Source organism: Poeciliopsis prolifica, unplaced genomic scaffold (genome assembly GCF_027474105.1).
Source record: "Poeciliopsis prolifica strain line A6 unplaced genomic scaffold, Auburn_PproV2 SCAFFOLD019, whole genome shotgun sequence".
Taxonomy (NCBI): Eukaryota; Metazoa; Chordata; class Actinopteri; order Cyprinodontiformes; family Poeciliidae; genus Poeciliopsis; species Poeciliopsis prolifica.
In genome coordinates this window covers 5,732,814-5,750,894 of record NW_026562394.1, presented here as the reverse complement: position 1 = coordinate 5,750,894, position 18,081 = coordinate 5,732,814, and the positions used below count along the sequence as shown (strand labels likewise).

The 18,081-nt window shown below is 40.5% G+C and overlaps 1 protein-coding gene across 2 annotated transcripts in view; it reads right to left on the bottom strand.

The window, feature by feature from the left end:
* The window catches only part of LOC129368610 (roundabout homolog 1-like), a 96,445-nt gene that overhangs the window by 13,494 nt on the left and 64,870 nt on the right, over positions 1-18,081 (bottom strand). For both annotated transcript variants that reach the window (XM_055043658.1, XM_055043659.1), the window contains 6 exons: positions 10,338-10,495; positions 7,498-7,618; positions 5,303-5,441; positions 5,083-5,210; positions 2,298-2,422; positions 2,014-2,185 (listed from right to left, as the gene is read on the bottom strand). In XM_055043658.1, coding sequence (XP_054899633.1) covers positions 2,014-2,185; positions 2,298-2,422; positions 5,083-5,210; positions 5,303-5,441; positions 7,498-7,618; positions 10,338-10,495 — 843 coding nt within the window. The remainder of the gene's footprint in view (positions 1-2,013; positions 2,186-2,297; positions 2,423-5,082; positions 5,211-5,302; positions 5,442-7,497; positions 7,619-10,337; positions 10,496-18,081) is intronic.

Genomic DNA, 18,081 nt, shown 5'->3' with positions numbered 1-18,081 from the left:
ACCAAACGCTGAATCAAAAATTGTGTATTTGAATTTGTTGGGCTGGAGAGACGAGAAGAGCTTCACCAAACCTCTTCCACAGGATAACAAAAGTATGGAAAATGATGCTGAATATTTAAATGTCAGTGTTCACCGAAAAGAAGGCAATTCTCACCGCCGCTGTTCAACATGCACACTTTGACCAAATAGGGAAAGAGAAAAGGGAAAACACAGAGACTGCTAACAGCTAGTCTATAACAAGAGTTTGATTTGTTTAAATATTAGGAAAAGAATAATAGAAGGTCATGGTTAAGATATTAAACATTTACTGAGCCACATTAAAATTTTATCGCCTGCTCTTTTTCTCCTACATTCCCGTCTCCCCTCTGTTCACTTTTAAAACAAAAAGACCTAAAGAGGTAAAAAACTGAAGAGCATCAGCTCAAAAAAAGGTCAAAGTTATAAACAGAGAGAGCTATAAAAGTAAGAAAGATGAGACGAGGGAAAATAAAATGAAGTGGAGAGGAGGCAGAAAGAGATAAGATGTGAAAGATATTGGGAGGAAAATTGGTAAAGCAGGAGAACAATAGGCTTAGGTGGATGTGCAGGGTTTCGAGGAGAAAGAAATCAACTTTTCCCCTCCAGCGGAGGGCAACTAATCATTCATTGGGTAGAAGGTACTGCTGGAGCCGGATCCAATCATGACAGCAAAGCCCAACTAATAACAGTTCCACTTAGATAACAGAGCTCCCTCTCTCACACACATTAAAAAAAAAAAAAACTGTGGGTGGGTGGGGGTGAAGGTTTAAGACAGCTAAATAAATAAAAAAATAAAAAAAACACTCCTGTTCCTCCTCCCGCCCCCACCACCAAAAATAAAAAAAATAAAAGTGATGGAAAGATGCTTTGAAAAGCGCCCGAGGTAATGTGAGCCCGTTATTACCATACAAATGCACCTCTCCAGTTGGAGATGAAAGGAATGTGTTCGGATGGAGGGAATTTGGGTGAGAGAAGTACAAGTCAGGGAGCAGATCTATGATGGAAAAAAAAGAAGAAGTCGGCCATCATCCCTCTTTGTGAAAACGCCACACACCTGCCGCACGTAAAAACGGCTGTGACTGCGAACCCTGCACTTAATAACTCCACAAGTAGATCCATTTACTGTCTGTTGAAACCTGAAGCAATTATCTCCCATAAATATAATCCATGTACATTTCACCAAGTTACATGTATGCGTGCTCACACAGGTGTGTAATTAGGGGTGTGAGCCTCCAAGCACAGATAGATTGGTTTTTCGAAAGCAATTAACACAGATATTTCATCATGTTGGATTTGGATTAGAGTCCCCTCCAAGCTCTTTACAGACTACCTATAAATGGCATCATATGTCAAAATCTCCAGACGTCATTCACAAACGTCTGTGCTACTGTAGAACAAAGAAAAACAAAGTCAGCAATGTTCAAAGGGGTCTTCCACTAGTTTGGAAGAAAGTACTCTGACCTTTACTTCTAGGGTTTCATCGATCAGGACTTCATGTAAATAATTTGCTCTTGAGCCTCGTGAATTTAATTCAAACTTGAAGTGTAGAATAACACGCAAAAGAGTCTACAATCCCGTTGTTCATTAAACGTTGTTTGCTCTTGCATACAGATTCATTTTAACTGGGTGGTGAGCTGGACATCATCTGGGCCATTTCATTACCCTAAGTTTTTTGGGGGATTTTTTCCCCATCCATTCTTGCAGATTTGCTGCTATGTTTAGTTTTCACCAAAACAAGCTGCGCATAGGACATCTGATTTCTTAAGAGGTGCTTTGAGATTCAATTTAAATAGTAATAAAACATGGTGAAAGAACATTATAATTTTAATATAGCTCTGATAAGTGAAACCTAAAGTAAAAAACACACTCTTTCTTTTCCAAAACTGTGCCAATCAATTTTTTGCCGGAGTTATTTGGGGAAAGAAAGGAGCTGCGAATCAAAAATCAGCAGACCGAAGCAAAAGTCGTCTCATTTGGCCTTTCTCCGTTACTCACCATCTGTAACTTCTAGCAGAGCTTTAGTAATGACACTGCCAGCTATGTTCAAAGCCTGGCAGATGTAGTAGCCCGCGTCAGAGCGCTGAACGTCCGTAATGGTTAAGCTGCCCATTTGGGAGACAGACAGACGGCTGAAGGGCTGTGGCGGCTGGTAGGAGAACAGAAGACTCTGGAGAAGAGAGGCAAATCGCAGTTAGAAGCCCCCCCTCTGTTATCTTTATTTACACCGAGCAGTGATTTAGAGGGATGGCAGAACAAGAGGGGGGTTGGGTCAGTCTCACCTCGCTGCCCTCCCTCTGCCAGAAAATGGCTGGCTGCGGGTTGCCCGTGGCTTCGCACTGGAAGGTGACCGTCCTGCCTACCGACACCACCTGGTTCCTGGGGCGAACGGCGAAGGCGGGGGGCACTGCAGAAGAGGGGAAGCTCTAATCAGTTGGCAGCCTAACACACTTTGATCATTCAGTGTTTATAGAACATTCCTATGTGCATATAAAATGCTCTTTTTTTCTTTTTTTTTACCCACACATATTATGCTTTACATACTGTAATGGTGGATGGAATGACAGTGACACAGGTTCATGATTTCCTGTTGCTGTCTGATGGTGGATGAGGGATGGAAGACAACTTACCCGTGTTGACTAGAAGAGAAGGAAGAAACAAAGAACAGTGGAATGAGTGATGCAGAACTGAACCACACAACAACATCTTCTGACTGGATGACAACGAAATAATCCTCCTACCCCAAACTTATTGTTTTCCTTGAGTTATTTTCTTTTCGCACCTCCCTTTTATTGTCGTCTTTTGCATCTTTCACTTTTCCTTGACTATATCGTGGTTTAAACTATTTCCTATGAATCTCCCATCATGTACAGTCCCTTGACAGAGTATGTGCCCTGTAGGCTCTGTGGTCATAACGTGAGAATGTTCAATGTCTTTGTATCTATGAAGTGGAAGAAAAATGTGTCGCTTTAATAAAAGTTTAGCTCTGGTCAGTGAGATTTGATGGAAAGCTTCACATTATAGACATCGCAGTGGAGATAATGTTGTAGAGAAATTTATCAAACGGTGTCAGTCCCACACTTTTCAGTCTTAGATTTGTAAAAGAAAAAAAAAGCAACATTTAAAAATATAAGAGAACACATTAACGACTGACGATTGTGGTTGTACTGTGAGAAAATGTGAAAAGGTTCAAGGGGTACAAATCATTTTACAAAGCACAGTATACTATTTTCTTTTCTTCTCTCCCTCAAGGCTAGGCCCTGCTAATTGCCAAGCCACAGTTGAAAATAGGAAATTGTTGTTAATTATCTAAATAATTAATTATTATTCTCAATTCATTCAATGTGCTTTGAAGTCGAATGCGTATGGCTGTGTACACATGTGAAAGGCCAGTCTGAATGCACGTTGATCTAAGGCCGTGAGGTTTTGTTCTGTGGGTTAGAGTGGAGGTGAAGATGGCATCCTGTCTCAGAAAGTTGCACTGGGTTTTTAAACACATCGCTGCCTTATGTAGGTACTGAAGCTTACATACACACTATAAGATGTTTCTGTTCTCACTCTTGCTTGTACGAAAACATTAAAAAAAATCGGTGCGCTCATTAATTATTTCCCTTTTAAGATAAGACAAGAGCGGTGGTAGCACACTCTTCATAAAAAGAAAAACGTTGCACACACTAGCTAACCTGTCCAATTACTTATTAATACAGCAAATCTGCCAGTCACATGGCAGCAAGCAAGTGTCTGAATGGTGAATATGACTTGCTGAAGTTCAAAGTGAGCATCCAAATGGGAAGAAAGGGGATTTAAGTTACTTTGAAAGTGGCACGGTTGCTATTGCCAGACAGTGTGCTCACAGTAAACTGCTGATCGACTGCAACTTTCACACGCAACTGTCACTCGGGTTTACAGTTTTTCAAAAAACTGAAAGTACAACAAGTTACAAAGGTATGTTGTTTGGACAAAAAAGATACGTTGTCGTCAAAGGTCAGTGGAGAACGTGGAGATGATGCAGATGTAACTCAAACAAACACTCAATAGAAACCAAAATGAGCAGAAAACACTGTTTAAAGGCACACAGCACTATTAACCTTAAAGCAGATGGGCTGCAGCAGCAGAAGACGACATGCAGGTTGATGGCTGCTAAGCTCTGCTATTCAAACAAAATATAAAATATGAGAATAATGATTGAAGTCGTAGGATTAGCAAACATAGAAGCTAATTTAGATTAATACTAATGATGACTTAAAGCTCTGAGCGATCAAAATTAATCATTGTTTCAGGAAAGAGACAAAAAGATGTTTTAATTTCTCTAAAGGAACCTTTCTAATTTAAAACTATGACTCCCAGGATTATCACTTATTACTTAGTAGTACTATTGCAACTTTATGAAAGGAACTTCTGCTGTGGTTATAACTTAACCTAAAGTTTTATTTTCCATTTCATTAAGAGACATCCATATATTTAGATACCTTGCTGTTCACTTGAATTACTAAGACTCTACTGATCTGTCACTTGGCTGCACCTCTTTCCTTCACCACAAAGAAAATCAGCTCTGGTACCCCTTGAAGCCTGTTTTTTTTTTCTTTTTTTTTTTTTTTTTCTGAGGTTTGCAGAGAAAAGGGAAGAAAATGTAATTGGAACCATGCCACTTCCCAGCAAGCAACCACTGCTACCTTATCTTTAATTAAGTCCTACCGGCCTCGGTATATTTCACCCACAGCGACACAGCAATGTGTTTAATTGAACGGGTCTATGAGCTGTCTTACTTCTCATTTTACATATCTAAAGGTGCCACTGAGGCAGAACAGCTCGGACCAAATGAATCTGTTTTCTTCTGGCCAGGTTAACATTTCCTCAGACTCCCCGTAAACAAAGTGCTGCAATTTGCATCGCCTGTTAATGAGACGCAGGGAATGTTGCAAACTAAAACGAAGCAAATAAAAAGTCCTAAGAGCAAGAGGGAGAGAGCTATCTGAGAGTCGCTCCAACTTTGAGCAAAAAGAAAACCTTCCTCGCTAAGCTTCTCGAGAGAAGGTGTTGGATATCTTATCTGACATTTGTACTGACCGTGTACAGTGAGGGTGGCAGATGCTTCAGATTTCCCGACCATATTCTCTGCCATACAAGTGTAGGAGCCCTCATCTGGAGAGGCAACTTGGCGAACAATCAGAGTGTGGTCCTCCAGGATTTCAAATCTGTGGGCACAAGGACTCAAGAGATGAGACAAGAAGCTGAAAAACACCATGTGTGGATTGTAACTTAAAAATGGAGTGTTTCTGTACATTACCTGCCCTTAGGTAGGTCAGAGTCATCTTTCCTCCAGCGGACGGTGGGGACGGGGTCTCCTTGAACAACGCAGTGGAACTCCACGCTCTCGTCCGCCAGCAGTACCACGTTGCTGGGGCGTTTCACGAAGGTTGGCCGCTCTGAAGGGCAGAACAACAGGAAGAAGACACAGATATATCACCGCGGTCATCAATCTCGCCACGGTATTTGGGGAGCCTGTGGAGAAGAGGCTGATCAGAGAAGAGAGGAATAAAGTGTGTCCATTTTCAGCAACATAAACGAAAAAGATGAAAGCAACAAATTATGCACATTTGGAATTAATATACATTGAAGTTTTATTGGTTTTGTTTTTTGGAAATCAGTGAGTCATGAGGACGTAACTCCCGATATTTAGATGTGGTAAAGATGATAGACTGGGGATTTGGCGCTAGACGGGCTAATGTGATTATTTTAGAAGTGCCTGATCTATTAGGATCACTTGCAGCCTTTTCTCATGTTTAAAGAAAAGAATCAGAAAAAGGGAAAGCATGCAGTTATGCAGATTGCACACATTATGTGGGCGACAGCGCACAGCGGAAACAACAGAAAACCAAAGAGGGAGGAAAATTCTGCTAACAGGGTGAAATGTGCTAAATGTGCTAACTGTGGTATCCATGCCAATCCCATTTATGGCTAATAATACAACACTATTTAAACTATAAATCTTTTCACTTGAGGAGCTCTTTGGTGGTACTTTTTTTTGTCACTCTCTCATCCACATAGTGCAAAATTATTAATAGTTACTGGCTATTTAAATGACATTTTTGATAAGAAATTTTCCATTGAACTGAATAATTTTTATTTTCCCCCAAAAGCTTTAGAATCAGCAGCAGCAACTTACTTTTTTTTTAACTACAGTTATGTTAGAAAAATGTTTAGTTCTGCTCCTCTCTAATCTCATATTTGAGATTTAGCAGCTCTGCAAGGGACAGTGATATAAATTATAATCATAAATTTATGTATGAAAATATCATTATGATACTTATCAAAGAGTGAAATATCTAATTTAATTAGATATTTACTATCTAATCATACATAAGGAAAACTGTGCAAACAAAGGCAAAAGCTTAGAGGGCAGATATCTGGTTTATTCATATTTACTTAATCTTGTTTTTGAGAAGATCAACTGAAAAGAGAAAATGATGCTCACAAGGAAACATGGTGAGAATATTCAAGCCCGGGTGAAAATCTCAACAAAAAAATAAAAAATAAAACTACTCTACCTCGATCAAGTAGAGTTGGTCCTTCATTATTTAAAGAGGTGCTGCAACTCGTTGGTTTGGATCGAAGCAGAGAAAGATCCATAGAGAGGAAAGATTATGATCTTTAAATGCACCTAAAGCTGTGCAAGTAGTACCAGAAAAACCAGGAACAAGGATTGCTGATTGTCAGACTTGTGTCTACAAATAACGCTCTGAATTCCTGTTTGTATGTTTGAGCTGATTTTTGAATCAAAAAAGAAAATCTAATCATTATTTATTCATTACTTGAGGAGTCAACATGCAGTAAAACCAACAAGGAGTTTCGCAAGCAACCTCATCCTTATTTGGCACAAAAAAAACAAAAACAAAAGAAAAGTAACCAAACTGCCTTCTCTGAACCACAGAAAAAAACCAAAGGTCCATGTATTTGTCTTTTCATCTGCTACATTTGTGCTTGCAGCAGGTGTATGCTTCCCAACATCTGCTTTGCGGGCTTACCTTTCCACCCATGAGGGACTCGGCAGCACTACAGCCACTACTCTGCTACAAAACTCACACCGAGGTCATCTAACCATTTGGCGCTGATAAGAGCTCTTCTGAGATGGAAAGTGTTAGTGAAATGTGGAGTTGAGAGACTGAGAATGGAGGGCGTGTTTAGGCATTAGAGCATGTAGAGAGTGTCAGAAGCACGGCTCCGCGGGGAGCTCTTACGCGTCGGATGCAGCGGGATCAGACTTGGGCACTTGTTTTGCGGGAAAACCTCTCCAACGCTGCCAGACTGAGATGGCGGCATAATCAGCATAATTAACGGGTTATTACTATACCCCAGTGACAACAGTTTTATATAAAGTGGTCTGGCAGTGGTCTGTGAGGGGAGTTAGACTAAGTGAAGCAGTTAAAAAACACACACACACACACACACACCACAGTGGAATAACAAAGGAGTAAATACTACCTAGCACAGTGAGTACCGCGATCTCACTCTCCCTCTCCCCCACCATGTTAGTGGCGACACAGATGTACTTCCCCGCGTCGCTCTTCCTGGTGTTGGTGATCATAAGCTTGCCGCTCCGGATCTGGAAGGGAGAAGCAGAGAGCGACTGTTTGCACAGTTGTATTTGCATGTCACGGGAGCGTGCGCGGCGTCGGCGGATGCGGCATGGTTTTGTCGTGCATGCAATAATCGGTCTCCAAATTAAATCTGTGCCTAAGATCCGCAGCAGCTTCGACTCTCGTCGTGACGCCATGTTTGCTTTCATGTGAGATGGCACCTGCGTGCCTCATCTTTGGCGAACTTCCTTCTCGAAAGAGGAAGGAATAAACAACTTTTTCTTTTTTTTTATGCACTTGATACCATGACAGCGTAAAGAAAATCTGCACTGTCTTTCAAGCTCCACAGAAGGTCACCTATTATAAAATTACATAATTCATGCCCTGCACCGCACAAGAACCCTGGGAACAAAGAAGGGGGCTTCTTTGTAGAGATGTTCCTTAGATGTTCTGTCAGCCTGCTTTGCCTTTCCAAACTTTTTTACCCTTTCTTTGTGCATATCTATGCACATACATGCACACGCACGCATGCACATGCACACCATCCCTTTCCATACACACAAGAGGCCAAAGATATGTGCTCTCTGCCACGCTGTTTTCAGCTATTTTCAATACACTCCCACAGATGTCTTTATGTTGTTTTGAAAAAAAGAGCTGCTGCACTGAAAGTCAGCAGCCAGCCAGTGTTAGAGGTGAGATGGCAGCAGCATTGAGTAGATACTGTAGATGGGAGAACACGCTGATCTTAAGACCTCGAAGCAAAAGCCCAGATCTACTTTTTCCATCCAGACGTCTGAAACCTTCTCCGAGGAATCGGCTTCAATTGTAAACCTTCAGCCAGCCTATTATGCTTTTGAGGCCTCTTCTTTTCCCCACCTTTACTCCGATTTGGAATCAAGCTATTCATGTCTGCTTGCTAGAAACGTACAAGGTGCGAAGCAGCTTTGGCATTTGTTAGCAAAGAGTCATGGGGGGGCCAAGACCGCCTGCGGGGCCACGTCCAAAAAGGAGGCACTATATGCTACACGGCACCTGTCTTGGTGGGCGCTTTAAACTCACCACATAGGATGCACCATTAAATTTCTGCTGGAAGGATGAAACCAGCAGCCTCTCAGTTATTAGTCAGTCTCCTTCAGGCTACCCTGACATTGCAGCAGTAGTCACTAGTCTTAAGTAAACCAAAGGAGCTCAAGGTTAATAACTTTTTTTTTTTTTCTGATTCAGCAACCACTCTTCCTCCTGTTTGATTGTCCTAAAATATATCCAAAATACACAAAACATGTGAGAACATAATGTAATTTCTGGAAGTAAATACTTGGTAAATAATTAAAGTTACAAAATGAATAACTAATTGTCAACATATTCCAGGATCCGTGACATTAACAGGGATACTGTTGGATTTGTGATACATTTTTTAATTTTCTTTTTCATAATTTCAATTCAATTCAGAATTATTTTATATATGCCAAAGGCATCTTAGCATCTTCAGGATTGTGGCGATGGTGATGCTCTTGGCAGGAAAGATCTCTGGCAGCAGTCAGTCTTTCAATGAACAATGTTGATGTTTGAAAGATTTATGAATTCATGCTAATCGCCCAATTTCTGGGCAGTAGGGACAATGTTCCACTGTAACATGTCTTGGATAACATCATCATCCAGCTAATCGACCTGTTTTTATTTTGTCACTTCTTTTTGTCTGACTCTGAAACCCCAGGCAGAGCGACGCTGGTCAATTACGGTCAATAAAAGGTGCTTTAACTGCATTAACAATTCAAGCAAGTCAAGGGATTTCTTGACTGACGGCTTCTTATTTTTCACAATCTTCTATTTCTATCAATTAAATTTGTGGCAGAGGCATAAATCAGGTCTCTGCCACAAATGGAATAGTAAATCTCACTCTTATTACCATTTTAATCATAAACGAACTTTGGGAAGGTGGTATTGTTTGTGCAAATCAGATAAAGATCTGTTCAAACACCATTAGCTAAAAGCGTATGTGTGTCAAAACTCCAAATATTAGTGAAGAGGATAACTCTATCTTCAAATTCCCATTACTAACTAAAAACTCATAATAACATTGGAAGCAGCCACGAGTTTCCCGTGCACGTCTTTGGTTTCCGTGCAGCCGCTAATGTCTTTGACTGAGCACCGCTGAAAAAGACCAATTCCCAAACAGAAAAAAAGATGATTAGGGAGGACAGAGACGGGCGCGTGGAGAGTACAAAGCAAAAGGCAGCCTTTGTATTTCCCTCTATGAAGCCTCCCCCTCCCCGCAAGCTCTGATCTGGTCCTCTTCTTAAATCAGAGGTAGCTGCTCTGTCCATCACCGTCCCCCAGAGAGTCTCTACCTGTCACTCTACACCAACATGAGCTCCCAGTCTCTTCCTGCTGTCCGTATAAACAAATCTGAGGCGAGCGTGTGCACAGTGTCAGACAAATCCAGAAATTAATTTTATTTTGCTTTCCGTGTTCTGTTCTTGAGTTAAATTGTTGTATTTGGCTGCAATATTAAATTTTTCCTAAGTATATGTCAAATAAACTTTTTTCTGTTGTCGTTTTTACTTCATTAAAGGACTAATCTAACATAGTTGCATAATGTGTAATTATGTTCATTTTCCTCTTTTTGGATGTGTGTTAAAAAAATCAATTTTGATGAGGTGAAAAAAAGAATAGCAGCTCTGTAGCAACGTTTTGACCATATTGAGAGAATTGCGCCATGTTTATGGACAGAGGCATGCGTATTACTGTGATGCGCTCGTCTCTGTCGTCCAAGTTGGCGCCGTCTCTCCTCCAGGAGATCGTGGGCTCGGGGTGTCCACGGGGGGGTTGGCACTCCAGCACTGCGGGTTCTCCCACTGCAACCATGACATCAACGGGGTTCTGTCTGAAGTCATCCCGCAAAACTGAAAAACAAAACAAAACACAGATATATTTAATTTTAAACAGGGAGGAGGTTATTACAGACATACTTTGATGGGGTTTTTTGGGGGGAAGAGGTTTGTCAGACCTCATGGGAATAATTATTTTTTTAATATTAACATTATTACAGCTGTGTACCATTTCCTTGGTTGTAGCATAAAAACTGGAAACCATTTAAACCATTGCTTAAATGGAAACCATTAAGCAACAATGTTCTGTGGATTTTGCGCACTGAACAGCTTCGTACGTCATACTTTGCTTGAAGAAAAAAAAATAAGTGCAACTTGATGATTGATTGCTAGCTTAATCTATTCACTAAAATATCCAGTAACACACTAGCTTAATCTATTCACTAAAATATCCAGTAACACACATTCGCAAATGTTAATTTAAATGTTTCCATTGATCTATGCCTGGAATCCTAAATAAACCTGGTCCTCATTGTATATCAGCGTCTTCTGATTTGCATCTCTTTTTTTTATTCATGTGCCTGACCTTCTGATGCCAGTTATTGATACTATTATAACACATCAAATGTGTGCAGCGAAAGAGTTCCCATTTATGCCTCAAAGCATTTATGTTTCTAGCGTTTGTGCGATTTACACAAAAAGTATTCTGTGCAACTTTATTGCCACTGAAAACAGTGAGTGTCCTTAGTTGTGATGCATTTAATGAAGCAAAAAGACTTTCAGTTTTGTCAGTATCTGACGTTGCTATAACTAATCAGCAGTTTAGGGAATAATTGATCAATTTTAACCTCTCATCAATTGATATGGTGCATCCAAAGCTCCTTTTTTATGAGTCTGGACAATTGTGAGACAGTTGTTTGCCTTACAGAAGAATGAAAGGATGCGCTTGAATATAGCTCATGAGAATAGTGGGATGCAGACGCTTCCCACTGCAGGAGGCTAAGAGCCACCACAGCAATTTATCATCTTTCCTCAATGAGTAGCCTGAGTGCTGAGAAAGCAGCCAGAGCCGAACCGGAGATGTGGCGAGCTTGCATCTATTCCAAAAGCGTGTTATTTTCAGTGGTTACAGGCAGCTCTCATCTCCACCATAAACAACAGGCACATCAAGGCCTTCGCTGTGCAGTTTCCAGCTCTGCACATTTCAAGGAAGCTCAGGTTGGAGCTTCATAATTTAACGTGGGACTGTCATTTTCACAATTTACAGCTGGAAAGGAGGCGCACAGAGGGCCTCCAGTTTGTAGGGATGGGAACACCTCCTTTTTCTTTGCGTTCCGACTGGGAAGATTTCTTCACCTGACGAGGAGAGCGACATGCTCGGCTGTGGACGAGCATTTCCCAGTTTTAAATTACAAGGCAGAGGGGAGGGCTCGTGTCCCGAACAAGCTGAGGGGAGCCAAAGCAGAGCAAGCAGAATAGCGAGTCGAGTCGAGCCGGGGTGAAAAGACAGGAAACAATGGGGAAAACGCATAATCACTCCCAGATGGTGGCAACCCACTCACCTCTGGCTACAAATTTCAATGTATCGCAGGGCACTGAGGCCAAAGATGCATAACGAGCAACGCAGCAAAGGGAGAACAACTCAGAATGACCTTCTAATTGGATTTAGTGTATTAGGGCTTCTCTCTCCCACGTTGGCCCTCCGACACACAGAACGCCGCTGCGACTAACTGTCTACGTTTGACTGAAAGCCGATGGAAAACAGCTGTTGGACGACCCCCCCTCGACCCGCCCCACCTCGCCGCTGCCAACACCGCCGCGTCACATGATAAAAGACCCTCCTCGTGGGACGCGGAAACAAGGCTGAAGTTACCTCAGACAGGAAGAAGCCGAGACCATCGCAAGTCTGTGTACAAGAGCGTGCGTATGTGTGCGTTGATTGATTGACTGATACCATCGCATAATTCCGAAGGCAATCAAGTCACACATCTGCTTTTGCTATTGTGTGAGGCCCAAATGTTTCCGTAGAATGTGAAAGCTTGAATTAGCTCCGAAAGGCCATTTGTTGAAGATCTATTTTTGATGATAGCACAGCACTTAGTGAAAGAGGAGAGGAAAGAGACGCACGATTAAAGGCAGTGAGACCTTGGGATGGTTAGTGAAGAATGTTCTTGTGAGTGTGGGCTGGTGGTCGCACATCTTACTAAAAGTTTCTAAGCTCATAAAGAGAGACTGGATGAACCGTATTAGTTGAACTGTTTATATTCTTAAAGGGAAACATGCATCTGCTTGAGAGGAAATTCTTAAACGTTTAAAACCTAAGCTATTCTGCACGTTTTCATGTTACTGCCTTTAACTTTACAATTCAATGTTCACAAATTAAATACACTTTCATCCTGTTGTTAGTCTGTTTTTTTTTCTGGCATTTTTATGCTAGTTGTTAAATTTCTTTTAAAAGGAAAAACGCAGTTACTGTATTTTTTTTTAAAAATCTTATATATCTGTATCTTATACCTTTGAAAGTCATATCTTTACGATTTTCAAACCATGCTTGTTTAGCTCAAGCTTTTGCAACTCTCGTTGCTTTCTTTCCTCCCCCCAACTCCACAGATGAGAATCTCTCAGCCCACTTCAAAGCGTCCGCCCCTGGCCTCACCAGTCTGGATCTGACAGTGTCTGACTTGCTGTTAGTCCTCTGGAGCTCGAGCCCCGGTTTCAAAAAAGGTCTACTGCGGCCAAGCTCCCAGTAATCCTTTCTGCAGAGTCCAACGGGTCCGAAAATGAACACCATCATACCCCACAGACAGTGAGTGTGGGAGCACTAACAGATTCCCTATGACACCATCACTACAACGGACATGCAAGGGTATATCTGTCTATTCCCTGCAAAAAACAAAAAACAACACTTTTTCAGCTTTTTTCCCCGTTTTGACAGCTTTAATTTACCCAACTCTGATGCCTCATTCACCTTCCAAATTCGGAATCGTAGATTCCACTGCAAATGGTTTTGGTCCAATTATCCTCCTACTCTCTTGCTAAGTCAACATTAGTATTGCTTGAATGTAATGTGGGTGTTGAAAGTTACTGGCAAATTAACCACAAGCAAGAACCCAGCTGCGCGCGCTTTGGCGTCCACTCCGCAGCGCAGCAGAATACAATAAAGGAGAGCTACTCTGCATGGCTGATAAAGGGAGTTTTCCTCTTGGGAACAATAGAACACTCTGGTCTTTTTAGATAAACATTTGATTTATTTGACCCTTTTTTATGTTATTTTAAGGCATTACAATGCCAAGCAACAAAAACACTGTTCTTTTTTTATTACAATCAGCAAGACGAATTATTACCATAGTCATTAGCAACAAACCATGCAACCACAGACTTGTGTTGTATTCTGCACAATTATGTTAAGACAAAAGGCGCAGTGCTTTTATTCATTCCTGAAGGTTTTCAGTCGAAATCTTGTTTCTATAAAAGCCCAAAGAAGCATGAATTTGATGTAAGAGCTGCATCGTTGCATAAAAGATGGCCAGCGTTGTTTCAATAGATATGAAGTGAGGTTCTTTGGTCACAAAGGTCAGTTCATTGTATTAAAAACTCATGCTTTTCTGAAGACTTTCAGCCAGAACTGATAAACTATCTATGAAATGTTCCCACAGCTGAATTGCTTCAGCAACCAATTCCAGATCATAGCAAAAAAGACATTTCCAAAGAACACAGGAATGACTGTAATAAACATGTAAATGTGATGACGCAGCAGTAATCCTTTTTTAAGTTGTGAATTTTCCCCTTTTCCCATTATTTTTTGAGTCAGACTTGATCAACCTTCATCATGCTACCATGCTGTAAGTAGCATAAAACCACAAAGAAAGCTTAAAGTTGGTGTTGCTTTGCCTTTAGGTCAACAACTGTAGTCCATATGTATGTAACACTATTCTGTGAAATACTGATTCAGAGAGGTGAAGTCAATTGGAAACCTTCCCTTTCGAGGGGGAAGAATACTTTTGCAAAGCACAGTACAAGTGAATACACATTCTAAGTCAGTGGAATACCCCAAACAACACGGAGAATGCATATCCACACACTGCAAAATGATGAGCTGCCAAATTTATTCCAAATACCTTAAAGTCAAATTTTGTTTTCAAACAGCCTGAAATCCAAACTTAAGCTGCACAACCGAGTTCAGCGATGAGTTGTCAGACTGAAGGTTGTGACAGCATTTTTATAGCTAATGGCTTTACAAGAGCGCTGAGGGTTGTTTCTGACAGTTCTATAGTCCTGACTGAGAGACAAACCTGAATCTGGATGAGTGATCATGTCCTCAAGTTCAACTGGAAAACGCATCACCGTGCTGTTTCAGTGAGTTTCTGGTGCGCGCCTCCTTCATTTGTCAATAGTTCATCCGAGTCCAAAAACACGTAGCCAATTGTCAAAGGAATCTCTGTGTTTTACACACTTAATCATATTTGTAGAAAGTGTGGGCGGGGAAACTGCAGGAGAAAACAATGTTCATCCAGGAGGAATGAATGCTGCAAATCTGCTGGCTTTCTGTAGACAGAAAACCTGTCACATCCAATTTAAATGATAAACTGCATTGTTTGATAACTAAGATCAATTAGAATGTGTGCATGATTGTATTGAACTGTTTTACAAATATATATTTTATTTTTCGCAAAGTGCCTTAAATTACATTAAATTTGGACCAATTGTGAGCACACCAGAGTTAATTGACAAAATATGTGCCAATTTATGCATCACTTATTGATCATGAAAATGAAGGAATAAATGGTTGCTATAGAGACCTTCAAGATAGAGTGGATTGCTGACGTAGACAGGAGTAGATAACTAACTATTCAAACACTTTTGTCCACTAATAATGTTGTTTCTTAGCACTTTGAGCATTGATGAAGTCTTTAACTTGACTCTATCCTTGCACCTTGGGAGTCGGCTTAGTTGTGCCAGAAAAGTTTTAGTTAGAATGAGATATAGCGTACCCATCTCCGAAACACCGATGCACATCTGTCTCATTTGAGACGGCTCTTGTCTTCTCCATTTTAAAATAGAAGTAGCCCATAGTTAAAGGTTTACTAATTTAAAGTTCCTACACAGTTTGATGAAAAACAGTGACGATTAAATAAAATAAACTCGTTCTCATTACATTTATCTTATCTGAATCATCGAGGTGCTAACAACTCTGGCCCTGCTGTTGATGTAGTAAAGAAATTTCATTTTTAATAAAAAATAATGCGCTTCATTTAACGTTTACATTTTTTTAAGCATTATTACACACAAAAAAATATTAAAAATAATTGTTATCCTTACAATTTGAGGATTTCCTATAAATGAGGCTGTTTTAATTGAAACCCCCTTCAAACTGAAAACAAAAACACTGTCAATCCCAGCAGATAAGAAATCCTTGACTTTTCTCACAATCCATCTCCTGACCTCTCCCTACCCCCAAACTCTGCGCATCTTTCCACCACAGCCTTCTTTTTTCTCCCACTGGCTCCTCTTTCTTTTCCTGCTCCAAACTGTAGAACTGAAGTCTGCAGAGACACAAAGCTGCAGGAGAAACAGCTGCTCCAGAGAAGAAGAAGAAAACAAAAAAAAAAGAACACAGTATGTGCAGCTCATATAGAATAGGTGGTCAGATATGTGGAACAAAGAGACAAACAAAAACAAAATCGCTCATCCAGGAGGTCCAGGGGGCACGTTGCCCCCTCTGGAAGAAAACTACCAAAGCTAACAATATAATATGAGCTGCATCCAAGCAAATGTAACGAGAAAACAAAGGTCTTCCAACACAAAAATCATAACACACACAGAGGCTCCCACTCATAACCATGCCACATGAGATTTATAAAATCCGCATCCAGCAGACAGTGCACTCTGCTTATAAAGGAAACAAAAATCCCTTGCCCGTCCTCCCCAAGCTACCCGATTTGAATTTCATTTTCCTCAAATAAATCATTACTCAAAGAAGTCCCTGGGCAAACAGACTTTTCTGCATGCGGGTCCATAAATCTATCTTATGCTTGGTGAGCCAATTAAATCAACACAGAGGCTCACTTACTGGGATAAAGCTTCTAGTTACAATATTTGTTGGGTTTTTAACTCTTAGCATTTCTCCTCAGAGATTAAAAAAAAAAACAGCCCACAAAGTCTCCAGCTGCATAGTTTGATATTCCAATGTAAGATGTGTTGTGGACAATTTGGAAAGTTTTGGTAATTCCATATTCCATATTCTCATTGGAAAACAGTCATGAGAAACAAAATTAGTTATTTAAGAAACTAGTTTTTTACATTTTTGGGGGGCTAGTCAAACAGCATATGGGTATGGACCAGTTGGTTTTTAAGGGGTTGGGGGGAAATCATGTAACTTTGACCCAATTGAGACCTGTTGCAAAGGTCTCAGTTGGCACATAGCCAAACCTGCTTTTTGTCCTCACTGCAATTCATGCAGCTTTGATTTAGTCTTACTTAACTGTTTAAAAATTGTGACCACTATAACCTAAATAGGGGGCTTTACAAATGAATATTGGTTAGTTTTTTGTGTAAACGACTGATTATATTAGCCTCCCATAAGCTGTTTTCGAATTGTGTCAAAAAAGACATGAAGTAATGAGTGTGTCAGAATATGAAAAAATAGACCAATTTGTTATTTCTTTTTGCCAGTGATCTTGCGTTTTTATTATTTCAAATATAAAAAGTAACTAAAACAAAACAAAATTGATCTTGGCTTGAATTTTATTGTGATGTTTTCATCAACAAGAAATACTGAGCGACCGCTTGTGTTATCAAAGTGGTCTCTAATAAGAAAATCCAGTTAAACGAAAAATGCACGGGTCGCAAACATACTAAAAACCTGCAAACTAAGGGCTTGTAAATTTGTTCAGACTTAACCTCTTATTTATTCCATTGCACAAACATTTAACTCAACGGAAAGTCCTCTGTGAGCTCTAAAGAAAAACCTAACGGGCACATGGAGTGGACCTACGCATATTAAGATGAAGTGCGATTTGACAAGGGGATTAATGTGCACTGTAATGCAATGGGGTTTGACCGCACGGATGGATGCACTGCTTCAGCCGTTTCTCGAAGCTGTGACACCCTAATCCGGTTGATGTACGTGCAGAACATATCACTCGTGAGAGGCAGATACAAAAACCAGCTAAAAGGATTGTGCAACCTCAAGTTCAATCTCCCTCATACTTTGAGTTCATCATATCCCTCTATCAGAAGGTAAGGATTGCTGGGAAAGAGGAGGAGAGCAAAGATACGAAAAGACAGGCGGCCGTGAAGTAGATTAGGAGAATTAGTGAGGTGGCAGAGGAGTCGGGTTAAACAGAGGCTAAACAGCTCTTGTGGCATTAGGAAAATCGTCAGTAACCAAAAAAAAAATAATTATGGATTTTCTTTACGTCTTCAGTTTTAGGGTTTATTGGGCTCACAGTGCTACAACATAACTGGCTTAAAAAAATCATTACTGTACAACATGACTTTTTTTTATAGAATATGTTATTTATATTGAAGTCATTCCTGCGCATAAATTATGAAGTACTCTGGAACAAGAAGCAATAACAGAAATTACTCTGTACTTGGAGCTGCCACTTTAACCAAATGATACAATTAGCTCAAGCACCGCCACCTTATATATTGAATTG